This window comes from Neodiprion virginianus, chromosome 6 (genome assembly GCF_021901495.1).
Source record: "Neodiprion virginianus isolate iyNeoVirg1 chromosome 6, iyNeoVirg1.1, whole genome shotgun sequence".
In the NCBI taxonomy this organism is placed as follows: domain Eukaryota; kingdom Metazoa; phylum Arthropoda; class Insecta; order Hymenoptera; family Diprionidae; genus Neodiprion; species Neodiprion virginianus.
The window spans coordinates 1,746,935-1,765,779 of NC_060882.1; the positions used below are offsets into that span (position 1 = coordinate 1,746,935).

The following is an 18,845-nucleotide window of genomic DNA, read 5'->3' on the forward strand; positions in this document are numbered from 1 at the left end:
GTGTCCTTCTCCTCGAGTGGGAAGATTAATTTCGGTTGTAAATGAAATAAGCTATACGGACCGGATCGGACTTGGAGATAAAGTGCGAACTTCGCCACCGGTGAGAGATGAGCCTCTGTACGCAGAGACCGCAAACCAGCGGCGGAAGTGAAACTGAGAAACGCGCCTACCGCGACTCTACATCACTCCAAATCCGTCGCAGCGTCATTGCCGAGGTAAGGTTAAGGTGATTTTATCCGTCATACGAATACCGAGTTTTCCCACCAATTCCCGTATTTTCCCAAGTCTACGAGGTCGCGTTACTTTCGGTCCAAGTATTTCCGGGCTTCCCGTCGAGAGAAGCGTGACTGGTATAACTGGATGTGGACCGAGTGGTTCGCGATTCGGTTTTAATCCGAATCGAAATTTGATTAGTTCCGGGATGATCGCGGGCCCCTCACTCGGCCTGCACCCACCCCGACGTTACCCGGAGATTTATGGGGCGGTCTTTTCACTGGAGTACGAAGCCGAAGCTGGAGGAAGAGAGGAAGTGCTGCTCGATCCCGAGGGACGCGGAGCTCCGAGAACCGTCTCGTAAGAAGGAGGAAGACGAGTGTGCTGAGAAAGATGAGGAGAGCGGCAAACATCGGTCTATTTCTGGGGCGCTTTCGGGTCTTTCGAGTCCCTGGTTCCAGGCGCAGGGAGGGAGAGAGGATGGATGCATCCTTTCGCTTGAATTATCACCGCCTCCAATACACGAGATTCTCCCGCGTCCCTCGCCCGCTCCGCAGAGACGAGATAGAGGCTACATTTTTTGCCCACCAAAAAATCCCTTCTCTCTGTCTCCGTGCCTTTTTTTTGTTTTTTTTTTTCTTCCCTATCTCGAGTGTATCACTCGCGCTCTTAACTTTGGAAACTCGCTGAGCACATATCGGTTGTTTACACTCGTAACTTCAAAGACAACAGCCGCGGGGCTTCGATTTTTTTTCTTTCTTTTTTTTCAGATTTGCTCGCTGCTTTTTTTCCGTCATTCGAAAATTCGTCGCCAGTCGGATCACGATCCTCGCTTTCGAACTCGCACAATAATAGCTTACGTACTCACCGAGTAGCCGCTGGTGGCGATCGTGAGTTCCGTAAATGTATTTGGCATTACTCACCTAGAACAGAAATAAGACACGAGAAAGTTGAGTAAGTTGTTCAAGTTTTCAGTGATTGAAAGATTGTACATACAGTTACAATTTCAAACGTTTTCGGGGTGGAATTGACCAAAGATTTGACCATCGAGTAGTAGGTACTGTACCCACGTACACTGAGAAAAATTTCATTTGTATAGTAACTAGGAAATCTCAGTAAAACAGATATCGTTAAAAAAGCTGTTACAATATTGATGGAATTACGAAAAACGAGGTACGCGTAACCATTTTGCGCTATCGTCGATCCTCTTTTGGTAATTGCAACGCAAAATCAGTTTGTGCGGTTTACTCTACTTTTTTAGTTAAACATGGCTTTAACGTCAATTTATTCTTGCACAAGCATTGAATTTTCGCACCAGTTACCAGAAAATATAGCAACAGTGATCGTAATGCGAAAGAATAGTAACGGATACTAGACTTTCCGGTAACAGCTACGAAACTAATTTTCATTTTCTACCTAGAACAATATTTTTTGATTGTGGTAAAAAATGAAAATAGTCAAGGACTGAGCGGCAACAGGAACTAAAAATTTCTCTCAGTGTACTGTGATGTCTTCGGGAATCCAGCATCCCGAAGGAACGAGGATCAAGGGGCGAGTCTGGGCTATTCCAGGAAAGGATTTTTGGGCTCGTACATATCTCGCCGCATCAACATGGTGCCAACAATTAATCCGGAGGAACATAACCGAATAACCGAAGGGGGGTAACCCTATACCCGAAGCAAAGGAAGCCCCTGGCATCCAGTCGCCGCGATCCTCCCGGTCCCAATCTCTCGTATCATATTTCGTGTTATTCAAATGCGAACAATGCCATTAAAGGATTTCTACGGTAATCCTTTCCCGTTGCCGCCTTGAATGTACACCAGCCTGGCAACTACGCAGTCGGCGGACAATAACTCCCGAGTTTACGGCACAGCGTACAAAACGCACCGGGTACAAACAACTCGGCACAATGCGCCGAGTTCCTATCTGCAAGCTTTGTTCTTACTGATCGCGGCCCGGCTCGAGTCACCCCTTATTTCCTATTGCTCGTGAAAACAGGAGCTTTTCATTTCCTGTTTGTCGTTCGAACACGCTTTGTCGAAGGGTCTCTTCGCGTTATTGGCCTTCTTTTGAAAAAAAGCACACACACACACGCGTGTGCGCGCGGATCACTTCATCTCCGTCATTAGAGGTAGCGAATCTCTGCCGCTACGCGGAACTCGTTCTTCCCACATCGCGGTGACATTTGCTTTTCGATTTGGTCGATTGCCCTGACGATACGAGAGCGAAACACGGCGATGGTGAATCTGCACGAACGAGTCGGGGGATGAAGTCATCACCGGCGGAGTAAGACCGGCAAAGCCCCCTGCCGTCCTTCCACCCTGCAGCTGCTCGCTCGGAAACAATCACATTATATTTTGTACATCAACCCACCCACCCTCCTCGAAAGCAAGCCCAGCCTGACCCGACCATGCCGCGCATTTCCCCCGTTGGAGTCAGGGACGCCAGACTAATGTAATGTAATGATTCCTTATTTATTTAACAGCGGGAGATCTTCTGGTTAATTCAAGGATCGGATTATGACCTAATTAAGTCGGTTTTAAGACACCTTCTCTGGACGAGCCGAGGTATTACCAAGTCGCTTCGTTACGAAAAATTCACGTACGGTGAAACGTCTCGCCTCGCTCAATGGATAATAATTGATGCGTTGCAGAAACTCTCGGTAACTCGAGATCTTTGTCTGACTTGGGGCGACAGTAGTGGGACCAAAGTTTTGACTCACTTGTTCAATTTGTAATAACATGTGACTACGAATGGTGAGAGGGGGTCGGTCAGGGGTCATTGGGATTCATATTATAAATGCATTAAATACTCTGGACTGACTTTGCCGCGTAGAGGGAGGAAGATGAGTCAGGGTTCTGGGATCATTGGGGTGGCAGGTGGCGCTAATTTCACGGACCGACGGCTGTGACGGATGCAGGGCGTCGCGACGTACCGAGTACCACCAAACCATTCCTTCCGCGCGAGCACTCGTCACACGTGATCGCTTCGACGAGCACCGATGTCACGGCATGTTTTATGGGAAGCTGTGCGGTGGGTGTAGGAACGAGGATCGTGAAAGAGGCTGACGGAGAGTGAGGCGCATATTCGTCAACACGCGATTTGCCCGACGACGACGATGACGAAGATGAGATTCGCTATTCGGCAAAACGGACCCGGCAAAGAGTTTTTGACGGTTCTCACGGACTAGTAAATAATTATCGCGTGGGTGCTGGACGCGATGGCTACACCGTATCTTTATGTGTCTCTTATACCTATATATGAACTTCGGGGCTCGCGCGCGCGCGTGTGTCTCATTAGTGCTAATGAGTAATGAGCCGATGATTAGAGAAGGCGGGGCAGGGGCGTGGCGGGACCCTTGATCCTGCCGACAGAGTAAAAGCGAGGACGAAACTTCCGCGGTTTCGGACTACACTCTGCTGCAATTCTCGCTGGAATGAAAAGGGAAAGTAGGCCGTCCTTTTTGTCTCAACTTTTAGTTACACTGATTACTTACAAAGCAAGTACCTGCCATTTGCCAAATTACACCGTACGGATATCTTGTTAACGATGAAGTTTATGAAAGATCAATCGGAATGAAGCTTGGAGCTCGTACGAACACACCTTTGAAAAAGCATCCACCTACCAAAGTGTTTCTTCGTCACTTTTTCCCAGATGCTGGTAGTAAATAGTTTCAATTTTCAATGCACCAAAGACAAGCAGTTCAGATGCTCTTCCCGGCCTCATTTACACTGTGCCAGGTGAAGAGATGGTCAGAGGATACGAGGTGAAGGTCCGTGACGGATTCGGTAAAGATAAAAGAGGGATCGTTTGCTTAGCCGTGAATTCATTTTGAGCCCGAGGCGTCGGTTGGTGTCAGACAGCGGTCTCTCCAAAGAGTTTGGTGCTTTGATTAGGTCGTTAAATCTGCTAATGCACCAGCATAAAACCACTGATTTAACGAAGGACGTTGGTTCGGACGCGGGCCTTTTCTAGACCGGATCTAGCCGTTGCCCGAACAACGCACGAAAAAATCCTCTCGATACGAGCCTGACGAAATCGACGATCGAATTCCAGACGCTCAATCGAGGATCGGACGTCCTTATTCGATGAACGCTGCACACAAAGACGCATCGCTTCTTTCCCCGATATTCAACGACCGTAATTGATTTTGATCGATACTTAGAGTCCGGTGTCACGCGGCGTCTTGTTTAGGATGGCTCACGGGCTGTTTGGTGGTAAAAAGTTCATCCGATCGCAATCATCGATCACGAGGTGGCTTCGGCGATGGTCGATTACTTTTTGCCCAGTTCCTCTTACGCGCGGCATTTGACGGAGCTTCACCTGGCGTCGGTGGATCTCGGTCCATGGCCGCGTTAACGGCGAATGTTCGATGGTAAAAAAGCGCGCAACACAAGATGGACGGTTGCGTGCGACTGCGGGAGCATCTCAGGATACGAACGAATGAAAAATCTATATTAATTGAAACAACCAAAAATGTATGCCCCAATTACGCGCGGTTGTAAATACCGGAAAAATTCGGGGGAAATTTGGGACTCGATACAGTAACGACATAATAACGGATGAAAAGGTTGTTTGAAAGTTTTTGGTAAAGCTGAAAAGAAGAAGGCGGGCGTCCCGCGGTTAGTGTCAACGTTTGACTTTACGAGTTACGAGAGAGAACTGCCAACGAGGAGAATGGAAGAAAGGCCCATGAACGCGGGGGTCCGTGGGGCACAATGCCCACCCGTCGCGGGGCCCGGTCCTCAGACTCCCGGGCGGGAGGCGAAGATCCGTTCACGAAGTTCGTCAGCCAACTTTTTCCTCCCTATATTAAACGGTTCACTCCTATTCCAGCGGGTCGGATCGAGACTCGCGGAGAGGAAGAAGTACCGTTCAGCACCACGGATGCTCGTTCCTTCGAAGCGTTTGCAAGTTGTCGAGCACTCCGAAATGCCGGGGGAAAATTGAAACGGTACACAAGGTCAGTTCCGAAAGCCCGATTCCGGAGCTCCGTCTTACGGGTTGTTCAAGCTCAAAGAAGATGGTCCCGTCGAGGGACAAACGAATGCTGATGCTGCCCACTCCTTTTACTCCTTTGCCAGGAGTCTATGCACAGCTTCTTCGCGTCTGCAGCGAAGTTGCCGAGGATCATTGTGTCTTTGAAGAAGACCGACCACTGGGAATCGGGTAAGAGGAATCCGAGGCCTTGCCGGTTCGGATGGATAGTTGCAGGCTGTTGCTGGTCGGGTAACTTGATCGCGTTATTCGCGCGACGGAGCACCTGATCCGTAGGGTGGAAGGACCGCAAACCGGCGACGAGGAGAGGATTCGTTCCATCGGGTCCCGGGTTGGGCTGCGGCGCGGCTGTTTTCCCGGAGGTATAATAAGCGTGAAGAAGATAGGGGAAGGAGATAAGCATAAAATGGTCTGGTTGCAGGTAGACCCGATCGCCGTACTACCACGCCGGCGAAGATGAGGAAGCCCTGGAACCAGGACGCCAGGTGACGGCGGCGCCTCGGCGCACATCCATCTTCGTGCCCTGCCTTCGAGTGCGCCGACTCGGCCTCCTGTCTCCGGGTCGGATGATGCGGTCCGGTCTTCGCCGGGCGAAGAGCCCACCGGAGGATAGCCCCGACTGGTTCCCGCGTTATTTATTGGTAGTCTTCGTTAGGCGCAGGCCGATCTCAGTCCGGCAAGTCGCACCAGCCCACCGCCTGGTTCGACCGGGTCTAGGAAAGGTTAGGGATGACCTGTCACGCGTCCCGACCGGCCCGTTATCTCACTCCACGCATTGTTTTAATCTACGTGGCGCTGTCTCGCCACTCCCGACCCACGTCCTTCGTCCTTCTCGCTCCACGTCGCGCGACGTCGTCTCCGTATCTTTCCACGCCAGATACCATCAAGGGTCACCTTCGTGCGGAGGAGGTATAGACCGAGAACCAAGGCGAGAGGAAATTCTCTAACACAGAGATCGAGAAAGTTGACGTTTTACCCACATTCTCGTCGCCTCTCGTCGATCCCCGTGGCGACAATGTGGCAAACCAATCCCAATCATGACGAATACCATTAGCCTCTGGTTAACTACGGTTACCGCCAGTTTAACGGTTCTTGGGTCCAAGTTACTCGAAACGATCATCAACGAAATTTTTCAATCTATGCCTGGGGATAAGTCCGAAAACAAATACTCGGAGGCACAAAAGTTGAGCGGGTGAGTATAGGCGTGTCCGTAATTAGGAACGGCGGCGCAGGTGCGGGTTCGAGAGTACGGACGGTGTATAGTGCACGAGCTATTAACGCAGTGGGTAAAGTGAGAGAGAAGTGGGAATAGGTAACAGCTGCGGGAACCGGACGATAAAGGCGACATTGCTGGCGCTCCCCTGATCCTGGGGATTGAACCGCGACCGTATGGGCAAGATGGCTGTTTCGAGTGTGCAGCTCGGTGTCTTGATATTCCACGTGTATAATATTGCCGCACGCGCTTCTTCACACGGAGAGCGGGATACAATTACATTACAGGTGTCTTCGCGGCATAGAACCGAAAGAGAAACCGAGAAAGTAGAAAAGGACAAAGACGAAGGACGGATCATCGTGTTGGTGGTTTTTGAGACCCCGCGTCGCCTAAATCATCGTTGCTTCAAGAAGGGTTTTTAATCACTCGACACTTTTACACACCTCCTATAAAACAATGAATATGCTAGCCAGAAAGAGATTTGTTTAATTTATGTTTTTCGTTGTTCTTTTTTGTTTTTTTTTTTTTTTGTACTCTTTTCTTGTGTTTTTGTGTGTTCTTTTGTAGCCAGAGATATGCAGATAAAGAGAGCTGCCGTCCTGCACCCGGGGTCGTATATCAATTTTACTGCGACGCGACGTTGTCCTGCGGTGTTCCCGCGAGCTTCTTTGGTACGGTCTTCGGCGTCAGGCCCAGGACTCGACCACCGCGCCTCGACGCATCTCCGATCCCGCGTTCTCCAAGAAACACTCTCCGCATTCGTTTTGACTGCTAGTTTAATTAGATCAGCGTCAGACTCGGCCCGGTCAAAAGAGCGTCAACGCCGACAAGAAGTTTCACCGGGGCCACGACCTCCTGGTACAGAGGCGCCAGTGATAGCCGAGAAGATAGCTAGACTCGGCCGCTCCTAAAGCACGAGGATTCGAGATATATATATATATATATATATATATATATATGCATACACGTGCATACGTAGGAAGGCGGTGTCTGAGGCCGCAGGGGGCGCCGGCGCCGGCACGTAAAATCTCTGCGTTATGGGGCCTACTCGGGGTCCGTCGGGCCCCAGCCCCCCACCACGACTCGAGCAAACCCTCCTCAAAACCTCGGATGGTCTTTGTTTTAACTTAAAGGCACGCCAACGATCTGTCCAATGATAAATGGAGGAACCAGCTCCCCCCGCGAGTCCAGAAACGGGAATCGGGCCCGATCGCCGGACGCGAACAACGTTCCATCGGCGAAGCCCGGGAAATTTAAAGGACGGGTTTGCTTCCAGCGTTTCCGCGATTCCGACGGAATAACACTGATAAATCCCAGCAACCCGCGGATGGAAAACGATCCTACGATTTTTTTCTGAACCTGCACAGTTTTCAACGGAGCTATGTTTATAGCCGGCGTAGGTGAGCCACACGGAGACCGTCGGTCGGGCTGTGTTGGTGGGCATAATTGAATGTTTTGTATAATTAACCTGCGCCATAACTCAGCGGCCGTTGCGCCTCTAGCCGCGGGGCCAAGCCCGCTTCCCTGCATGTTCCTTTATTTTGCCTCCCTCGCCGAGCCTTTCGACCGACTGGCGTGTCCGTATGTTCCGCACACTTCCACTCGCACGGTTGTGTCTGTAGTTTATGCCCATTACGGCGGACACGTAGAGTACGGAGCCTGAGCTACGTAATTAGGCAAAATGCGGGTCAATCGACGCGCTATTCAGTGCCGAAGTGCTGGACGGGTTGCGGAATTTCAATGGCGAAACGTGATTTCTCGTTATTTTCTTCGTCCTCCGGATATCCGAGATGAGGGGAGACATTTACACCGGGAAACGGGTAGACAGAAAAATAATATCCCTCCTTGGTGCTGTTCTTCGTTGTTAATTAAAATACAGGATAACGGCGGTATTCACAATTATAGAAAGCGTTACGGAGAACATTGTTAAACGATAATAAACGTATGATAAAATACTCGTACGAGATCAAGTCGATCGTAAATCTCACTCCGGAATTGGGAAATACCTGGTCGCTGTTAATGAGCTTCGAGCAAGTGAAGGCACTGGGCCCCAGTTTTAGTACGGAGGGACAATTTGGGCCTCAGAGGTGATCCCGAGCTCGTTGCTGGTTGAAAATCGGATCCGAGCCTCTAATTCAAAGGGGTTTTAACAAGCGGTTAATCATTCTCACGAGACTTCGGTCAAAGCAAGAAGCTCGCGTCAGTTGAGCCTCTCTCGCTCGAACCCTTCTAGGACCCAAAGAAGGCCCTAGAGTCAAACTGGGCCTGACCTCATCCCACCCACAAACCGGCACCCTGAATGGTCATCCTAAACGATTTTCTACGGGACACTGTAGTCGCTCGGCTACCGTAATTCATCCTCATATTGTATCTATTATAGGCTTGTTGGTATAATAATACTTGGTAGCTGCCCGACGGATTATCATGCCCACTTTATTAGGTTCGAGGTTCCTCAATTCGAACCCTCTCTTTAAAACCACTGAACACCTTGTCGTTGTTCACACTTATTCTGGGAAACTGAAAACTGTTCAGTATATATAGCTCGATTTTGTCAAGCGACATAAAACGATTGGCGGTAGTTGATGGGTAGAAATTCGTCACAATGGACAAACGCCAATCGTAGATCTACTATTACTCACACTCACAGTTAAAATGCGTTTAATCATTGCTAAATTTCATTACCAATACCATTTTATCCAAATTCGGATATGTATCTTGTTCATCAGTTTTTCACGCATCAAGTCTGACAATTCTAAGGAGGTAAAGTATATATTTATTACGGATCCTTTAATCGGTCATTTAAATAGATATATTTTAGCGAAGAATAGCCGGGAAGACCAGTAACCTGTTGGAAAATCATACCCTTGTCAAAATAATCACTAAATTATGGGATACCGGTACGAGGTATAGTTTTAACTAGGACCCGGTAGAAATTTAGCGCCTACGTTTGACCCTACCAAGGTTTATGTAAATCCTCTTTGAAGGAAACTGAAGCTAGAAATCTTGAGCCAATCCTCCAACTTTTAAAAATTTCAGAACAAACCCTACGTTGAATCTCCAACTCCTAAAAATTAAAGTACCAAACCCTAATTTGACACTCTCAGTAGACGATGCGAGAACTTACTTTACTGTCATTAATCCCTACGTAAGGTTTAAATTAGGCGCTAAATTTCGACTCGAGGAGCCTCTCCGCAACATGCGGTCTCCCATTTTTTTTACTCCTATCTCTCGGACTCATCGACACTTTTCTTTTCGACATACCTGCTTTCCAACTCTCGTCTGCGTCAGTTAGATCCATCAAACCGTAGCCATGATCCTTACTAAAAGTCACGTCTTTTAAATTTACGTCCAAAGTGTTTAGAGTAAAATTCAGTGCCATTTTCGCCATTAGTTCGCAATCAGTTGTACTTTGCAAGCCAGTATAACGAAAAAAAAAACACAGCTTTTGCATCGACTAAGAATCGAATGACGAATTTTTGCCGTTAAATTTTCTTTTTTTCTGTTCGCCCTCAAGTAAATATCGCGTGGCACTCACCGCGCGAAACGATAGCATCGTTTTACTCGCTGCGGTTGTTTTTTTTTCTTTTTTTTTTTTTTATAAATGGTAGAGCACGCGAACGGCCAAACGAGAGTTTGTATACCCGGTGAAAAAAACATTTAGAACGTTATTCAAATGTGCAACGCGCGATGCGAGCTGGACTTTTGTTGCCTGCGTAGCCCCGAGCCCCGAGTCTTGACTTCTGACTCCTGACTCCTGCGAGATCTTCGGCCTAATAACTTACAGAGAGTGGATACTTTAATTATAGGCTAGACCCATACGTTTACCGAGTCGAGAGTCAGGGAGAGGAATGAACGAGAGCCTTCAGTCCGCGGTGAGGGCTCTTCTGACCAGAACCGTACGTGACGAGGACTACCGTCGACTTCGGGAAGGAAAGACGCCATCGGATCACCGTTTCGAATTTTTCGGATCTTTTTACCTTCGCTGGTTTGACGCGCGCGCGCTCGAGAAAGGGTTAGAACAGATGTAATATACATGAGAATCTTTTATGGGGAAAGCTTTACGCTGTTCAACATTGTTGCTCTTATCGATCATCCGAGGAATTTTCTCTGCATAATTTGACTTGTTCGTGAGTGAATGTATTACTTTTCTTTTTCTTATTTACAACGAATTTACATTAGGAGGTAAATGACACGTTATACAACACCGTGTCGAAACCAACAAGACGGGGAGTATATTTGGACTAAAAATTTTTTCAGTGATCCGAAATCATGAATCACATTTCATGGGGAATGTCTCGATAAGTTCCATCATTCTTATTCACACCGGCAGTTAATTCTATTTTATACAAATGTAAAATTGCGATATTGGGATTCTTAGTTAAATTTTCAATGAAAAAAGGAAAAGGTTTTCATAAATCACTGCAAATTTTAGTCCCTGACTCGCAACCCGGAGAGTTTCATCTCGAAATTCCGTCTCGTTAAATATATATAAACCCTAAACCTGACGCACTGATATTTTTCAATCGACTTCAAGACTTGACGAATATCCTTTCGAATCTGTAAACGGTACAACGTGACTGAATCATTGAAAAATTAGTGTCGATTAAACGGTAAAAATTTCACGCGCCAATTATCGAGGTCCATACGCGCCAGTGTATCTAATAACAACGACCGGATCCGGTAAAAAACACGGACGTTCAACAATTCCGAAAGTCTACACGCCAAAACGAGGTGTAGAAAAGCATGACGAGAATCGCGATGCACGAACCTCGGGTATCGAATCCCGCTGCCCTGCTTGTTAGGCAGGATGTTTCGTGTATCTGGAAGGTGAGGTTTATCCTTAATAAATTGTTTTTTAAAATTTTTTCCGGCTGTATCCTCCGGGCCAATAAATATCGCATCCGTGGCTGAGAGGACGTAGGAGAAAAGAAGCGGGATCCGGCGCAGGGGAGGGGCGCTACTTATGCCGTCAGCGGTAATGACGGGGTGTGTTTGGGTTGTTTGCTTAGGGAACAGATTAGTGAATGAATCCACAGGTGGGCGCCATCCGTCACGCGGAGGATCGCCTGCTCGCCGGTCGTCGGGCCGACCGATCGTCGACCGGTCGGATACCCGCCTCTCGTCTCCTCTCCTCTCCGCGTTTCAACGTCGTTCCACACTCGAGACCGGCGCGCCAGGTCGCGCGCCTTGGAGTGTGGGCCTTCCCCTGGGTGCCAAATGGCCAAGTTAATAACGGGCGCCCGGCGGACATCGGCCCCTCGATATCCGAGGACTCCAACGGCCAAGAGCCATCTTCGGCAGCTGCTGACAGCCACGACTACTCGATGCCGGACAGTTGCCTACCACTAGCGTATCTATCATCGCCTCTTTCACGGGGCCTAATTGCTGGATACAGTTAATAATCGTCGGCTCATACCGAACGGCCACTGCTCGCGCGAAAAGGGAAAATAATCTACCAATTACGAGGCTACAGCCACCCGAACTGAGAGTTCGTTAATCGGTCTGCACCTTTCGCTGCTCGCAGCATTACATTTTCCAGCATTTTAGTGCGGTCGAAGGTTTTCTAGAGGTTTATGTATAAGAAGAAACCTCCGAAAGCGATGAAACGAATTGAGCCTACAATTCGGGAAAAAGCGTAAACCCCAAGTTTTATAATTGGTGAAAAAAAACCTACATCCAATTTGTAATGAGAGGATCTCACCGACGTTACCCTAAAAACAAATCCCAAAAAAAAAAGGTGCGTTTGGCACGAACCGGAACGGACCCGAGCGTCGCTTTATGACCGTTCCTAGATAGGAAGGGTGTGGACGGTAGATGAAGACTGAGGTCCGAAGGAACTCTTCCCGGTTATCAAAAACAAGTGTAAGAAAATAAGACCATTTGGCAAAATAGTTTTTTGCAGGTAGATGGCGGTTAGTAGCACCTCTCGAGGTCCTTGGATGGGGGGAGGAGGGCAGGCCGAGGTACGGATATGATGAAGTACCCCGAAGATTGGCGGACCACCGGAGCGATGCCTGGGCTAATAGCAGTGATCAGCGTTGTTGGTCCAGCCTGGTTCTGCCTCGTCCTGCTCCTCCTTTCCTCCCACGGAACGGTGAGACCTGCATCGTCTTCGCCAGCGCCCGGATTGATGGATGTTTACCGGACTAACCACCTAGTCGGTGCCTCGTCCGCCCGCAGGACCTCGTGCCCGAAGGGTTAAGACCCCGGCATTGTTTGGTCCCCGTGTTATTGAGCCGCTTTCGCACGTCCGTGGATAAATCCGAGCGTTTAATCGGGTACTCGAGGTTTTCGGTCCGGCTGACTCATTCCTCTTCGTCGTTAAATCCGTTTATGCCGTTTCACCGAATTTTCAAGCGGACATCGAAACCAGAGAAATCGTGGAAGAAAAACAACGAGACTTGACGGTGTGTCCTTTGAAATTTATTTACGATATGCTCGACGAGTTTTAGGATATAACCGCACGCGGATCTCGTGAGCGCCGGGAAGAAGTCTGCGCAATAAAACGATCAGCCCCGGGTATATAACTGCGGCAGCATTTAAAATTCCCGTGTGTTTAAACCGTAGGCATGTATGATCCTTCTTCGCGTATTATTATATTCAGCAGCGATGGTTGTATGGGGGGGGGGGGGGGGGGGGGGGGGGGACCAGCGTATGTGTGATGGGTGCAAGGATTGGCTCTGCCGCAGACTTTCAGACAGAGTAATTATAGTTGCATTATTATAACGTCACTGGCAATACATCATCCACGGTATCATACATATATTCATGCCTGCGCATAAGTATACATGACCGTGATAAGAGGAAGGGCGACTTTAATTATACGCACGTATTTATATTATACATACGTATACTATGCGTGCACTTATTCGCTCAAAATTTATACGATTAGTATATTATTTATTAGAGTGTTTGAAAACAATATTATAATACGATGATAATTTTTCCGTTACAGGATTCCGTTCCCTGTAATATTATTCATATATATTCGAAAGAAAAATCTTTCAATTAAATATTCTATCCACACGAAACTAATAATTTACGTTCACTTTCGTAACGTCGATTGAAAAATTCTGCTGTCTATGCTACCTTTTTTTTTTTTTTTTTTTTTTTCATTGTTGCAACGAATATTTTTACTGCCCGCAGAACATCGTTAATGGTAATTAATAAAAACAATTTATCCGAATATTTTCAACGAGTTCGTTTACACGATTATCGAGTAAAATTGTATACAACAATTTAATACAAGAAATACAGTGAAAGGTCGACTTGGCGTAGGTATATTACGAATATGAATCTGTAATCGAATATGGCGAAGAGATGTAGGAAAGAATGTTTATTTCAATATTCAGCGGGGGTTCATGGCCCGGACCAAGGAGTGTTTCTCAGTCTCCGATACACGCGAGCATGCCTATATACACGCATGTACCGGAACGTTGTGTTTGGTATGGTTCGGTATGGTTTAGGCGCCAACAGGTTTCGGAGGCAAATGCGGGTGGGCTGGTATGCCGGTTGCCGATCTGCCTCTCTCTTACCCGATCCCCAGGGAATCCGGCTTCCCCGGTCATCGGATTTAATTAATCAATCGAGTCGCGTAAGAATTTCATAACTTTCGTCAACGAATTCGACGAAGTTTGATACATTATCGACCGATAAGCCAAAGATCGAGTCCGGGTGTTTGAAGATTTGAAAAATTTTCAATTCGGCTCGACCTATTCCGTCTTCTTCGCATGCTGCATAGTGCCATGCACGAGATCAATTAATAATTCAAGCACGCTGTTAGATCGTCGGTCTATCGGGCGGCGCTGATCGTGAGGACGTGCGGTATACGTATAGTACGTATACACCGAGGAAGAAGTAAAGAGAGGAGAGGATATATCGTGTAAACGATAAATCACGATAAATACGTTTACCCAAGCCATTATATAAAAGCCGGGGTAAGCCGAGAGAGAGAGGCACCGGTCAAACCTCAGCGGGGTGACCGCCGCCAGACGCCGATCGCGCTTCTTCTAGTCGACTTACAATCACTTAAGCAAACCTTTAACTACTACCTTCTTCCCGCGGCCCTCTGGGTTCTTCGAATTGATTTATGCCTCGCGATTTGTTATTATATACATCCACATTATGGCGGTGCGACGCGAATTATAAACTTTTTCCACCTCCTCTCATCTCTTTCCCGTACTCACTGAGGGCAAAAACCCGTTTCTCTTTCCGCAGACGCTTGTAATATGATTTCACGGAATTGAATATTGTTCTTAAGTGCTCATTGAATTCTAATCGCGTTTTTAATGGACGCGAACGATACCGATTCTTGTTGGTTTATTCTTATTTATTTATTATTATTATTTTTTTTTTTTATTTTAATCGTTTATATTTTTTATCCGGTTCGATAACACTGTAAGAATAATCGGCCCATTACGTCACCGTTCATTGATTGGCCTCCGATGTTTCTCTGTAGCTTCAATACTGGTTCCAATACATCACTCTCTTGACTCGAGTGCCGATGTAATAGAAAGTCTTAAAACAACCCACGATCATTTGTATCGCGGTTGATTTCTAATGAGGAATTATTATGCCGACGGAATTATTTAACAGGCGGTATTTGTTTTCAGCTGCTTATAATACAGGCACCTATACGCATCTTCCGTCTTCCTCGCTCGAATTGTTTTTTTTTTTTCTTTTATCTTTACCTCATCAATATTCCCCCGAGGAGATTCACCGATCAAAGGAAGCGACCGCAATGAAATAAACAATTACAACAAATATCGCGCGCAAGTATAATCCCCATGGATCCATAAATTGAAATTCAAGGCACGTCTTAGTTGTAGAAGATAGACATAAAAAAAGAAACATTGCGCATATTCCGAAGATTTCACACGCAGGAAAAGGATTTGATTCGCAATAAAGCGGTGCATTCCAGAGAATATCGCACAGCCGGAACCAAGAGAGCGGAGGAGAGAGAGAGAAAGAGAGAGAGAGAGAGGCGCGGGTAGTCGTCTCTGAGAAAAAGTTTGAAAAAACCCGGAGGAAGAGAGAAGGCAGGAGTAGATAGATATCGGGCCCCGCGGGGGGCTCATAATTGCCGACCCTGAAGAGCAGCAGCCCCATGGGGCCCACCTCTGTTTGTTTTATTCCGTAGTTAAACAAACCCGAGAGATCTACGGGCAATATATGATAATCGTCCGTCCCCACCAGAACTACGATCTTGGGACCCCGCTTTGCCCGCTGCCACCGCAGCGTCTCCCTTCCTATAAGAAGAAGATGAAGAAGAAGAAGCCTTTCTTCTCCCATTACAGATATTGATAGACAAGAACGCGGCGCCTGTTCAACTCACGAGCGAGCGGAGTCGGTGCTGCAGGAAGCTTTTGCCACGTCTCATCACTTATGGATCGCATTTATTCAAATTCCGTTCCCCGTTCCTCTGTGATTAATATTCCTCGTTATACGAAATCGGCTACCATATGCACCGAACGTGGCGGAGACTCGTTGCTGCGCAGTTATGAACCTGGTAGAATTTTCAAACTCAGTGTAGATAACCGGATACTGTATCTTCGCAAAAATTAGTCTGCCAAATTTTTCTACTATCCCTTTTTGTAGGTGTATCTATAGCAATTATTCATCTTTGGAAGAATTTCGCTATGTAGCGGGTGGAAGTAGCATGAGATTGTTTGGAAGGCTCGACAATAAATCCCGAAGGAGGTCATTCGGTTTGAGGTTTCTGACCGATGAAGAAGTCGGGCTACCGAATCGTGGGATATTGGGCGGTTCAAAACCCGTGTAGAAAAGAATCGCAAGTCATTCCATGGGTCTTGACGATTCTTTTAACGTAGTGGCGGCTCCAACAGCAATCGGATGGATCGCTCGAACGAAGACGTGGATCTAGGTTTAAGTGTACGCAAGCCTCAAACTTGGAGGAAAAAACATTAATAGGCAGACACTGACCCGGGTCAACGGTCGTCAAGCTAATTGGGCCACATTTCACGGTAATTACGGATCGTATACACATTTTTTTTCCTTTCGAATTTTTTGTACCTTTTCTCGGACTTCTCACATGTGCCTGAAACTCTGCGTCTAATTCATCGACGGTAAACGGTGAGCGCGATTTCACTCCACTAGCTAACGAATTTAGATGCTCAATATTGTCCATTTGTTCGTTCATTTTACGTGTTTACGAATATAGTGAGAACTTGAACCGTCGATTTGACTCCGGAGTGTAAGTGCGCGGTGAGTATCGAAGCTCAGAAAACGACTTTATCGCGCTAGGCGAGAAGCGCGACCGTATTTCAACTAGATAAGTTAACTCGAGGCAACAGGTCGTTCCAAATGCATCTCTAATAGGCGCTATCTAAATGAGCTGAAAACGAGGTGAGTAATTAATTATCTAGATTACTCAAGGTGGATACATGTATAGCAGTCGGGCTGGACGGTTCCTGGAACGACCGAATGCGCCCGTTTGCCGCAGGTGAGCCGCAATTGCGCGATAACGTTCCAGCCGGTTGACGAAAATCTATCAACGCGACGTTGAAACTCGAGACTTCGCCCCTTGCCAACAAATTCAATTGCGATGCTCTAACGGCTATTCGCTGTATGTATCCATATATATTATGTAAAAAAAAAACTCACCTCAGTATCGATCTTCTTTATTTCGGGGTCGTCCTCGTCCACCTCGAAGTATAATTCCGTAGATGTGACAGAGATGATACCCGGCGCCACAATTCCTGGTGCTATCAGTTTGCCCTTCGTGCTAATGTTCACTGGGCCTGTGAATGACGTTGAAATATTTATAAAGTTTGTACCGAATAGCGTTGGTGAATATTTTCACTAAAAAATTTGATTACGATATAAAACTTGTACCGTTATGCAAAATACACAACTAATTGGAAGAAATTCAATTATAACTGAACCGTCAGTCTGTTTCACTGAAATCAACTTACCCGTAAGATCATTGTCAAGGTCCCTGTCGTCCGAGAGTAATTCACTGTCGTCCATGAGGTCTGCAGATTGTATTTGCTGCTGATGAGCTCGTGAAGCAGCGAGATGAGCATGGAATTCTTCTCGAGCTTGAAGAATCGCGTCTTCAGGTGCACCGTGTTCGAGGGCTGCCTTGAGAGTGGCTTCAGGATGACTAGAGCCTAGCGGATTGTGCACGAAACGTTTTCGCCTCCGTGCATCATCCTCCCAAGCATCTAGTTTCCAGAATTCTGCCATTCTGATGACGATGAGCGAATAAATAATGGTTAGGGATTCTCTAGCGTGAGAGGAAAGAGAAAGAGATTACTAAGTCTAACCTTGCTGCCATCGGGTCCATGTATCCCCAGGCACCATGTTTGTTGGACAGTATATTGCGAACTTTTTCTAAAACTCGACTTGCGATCACGTTGTCTCTTCTTCGAGCTGCCGTTATCAGGTGATCGCACATTCGCTCCTCTTCTCGACGGTCCAAAAGAGTTTGAGCACACTGCGACTGAAATACGAGTTACCTTTGATTAGCGAAGTACTTGTGTTTAGTAGAAAATGTGAGAAGTGTGAAATAATAGTATATTTCATATGAAGATGTCTCTTGGTGGCTTGCCATAAGGAAAAATGAAACCTAAACTACTTTATATGAGTTTAGACAAAGGCTCGAATTGGTGAGGCATAATTCACTGTCAACGGAAGTTGTAAAATTGATTGATTAGGCAATTTCTAAGCTTGACTCACAACAATATAATTTAGAACACATAAAGTTCGAGACTACTCACTTCGAAGTCGGCGTGTTTAAGTACGTCATCGGCTCGCATCCTGTTCAGGATGAATTCTGCCTCATTTGCTACCCGAACTATGTGATCCTTCATGGCGTGAGATAGCAGCCTATAAAAATAAGTGACATTTTCAGATTCAGTTCACGTCATATGAGTAAAATAAGCGGAGGTATGTTGACGGTGATGAAATTGAGCCGTGACTGTTGACTTACCTTCCTTCATTAATCAGTTCAATGAAAGCAAGACCCGCGTGTTTCTGCAAAGAATTTTGCCACTCCTGCGAACACAACAGCATGACAAGTTCCACAACGGAATTGCTGTTCTTGAAGGTGGTCAATCCTAATGAGGACAGGCAAAAAATGTAAAATTAATGCATCTCGCCGACTAGACACTATTTTATAGGCCTCTCTCAGTTCAATGTTCGGACAAGGGTGCATTTTAATGTACTTTTACTGTCATTCGTTTCACGACTTGAATTTTAATTTCTCATGTCCAGACATCCATCCTACATTAAATGCATACCAATAAGGTTGCCGCTGACGTTACACAAGAAGACCTTGAGACAATAAACTGAGAGTGTTATAAGTTTAAGTTATAGCCATAAAAATGTAACGCTAATACATTAAGCAGTGTTTATTAGACGGAAAAATATTGTATCATGATTTCTCGAGTAAAGTAAT

At 46.7% G+C, this 18,845-nt stretch overlaps 1 protein-coding gene across 4 annotated transcripts in view; it reads right to left on the minus strand.

Moving 5' to 3' along the window:
- The window catches only part of LOC124308003 (neurobeachin), a 240,577-nt gene that overhangs the window by 38,871 nt on the left and 182,861 nt on the right, over positions 1–18,845 (minus strand). For all 4 annotated transcript variants that reach the window (XM_046770257.1, XM_046770258.1, XM_046770256.1 and 1 more), the window contains 5 exons: positions 18,378–18,504; positions 18,166–18,274; positions 17,713–17,888; positions 17,359–17,633; positions 17,048–17,184 (listed from right to left, as the gene is read on the minus strand). In XM_046770257.1, the coding sequence (XP_046626213.1) occupies positions 17,048–17,184; positions 17,359–17,633; positions 17,713–17,888; positions 18,166–18,274; positions 18,378–18,504 (824 nt within the window). The remainder of the gene's footprint in view (positions 1–17,047; positions 17,185–17,358; positions 17,634–17,712; positions 17,889–18,165; positions 18,275–18,377; positions 18,505–18,845) is intronic.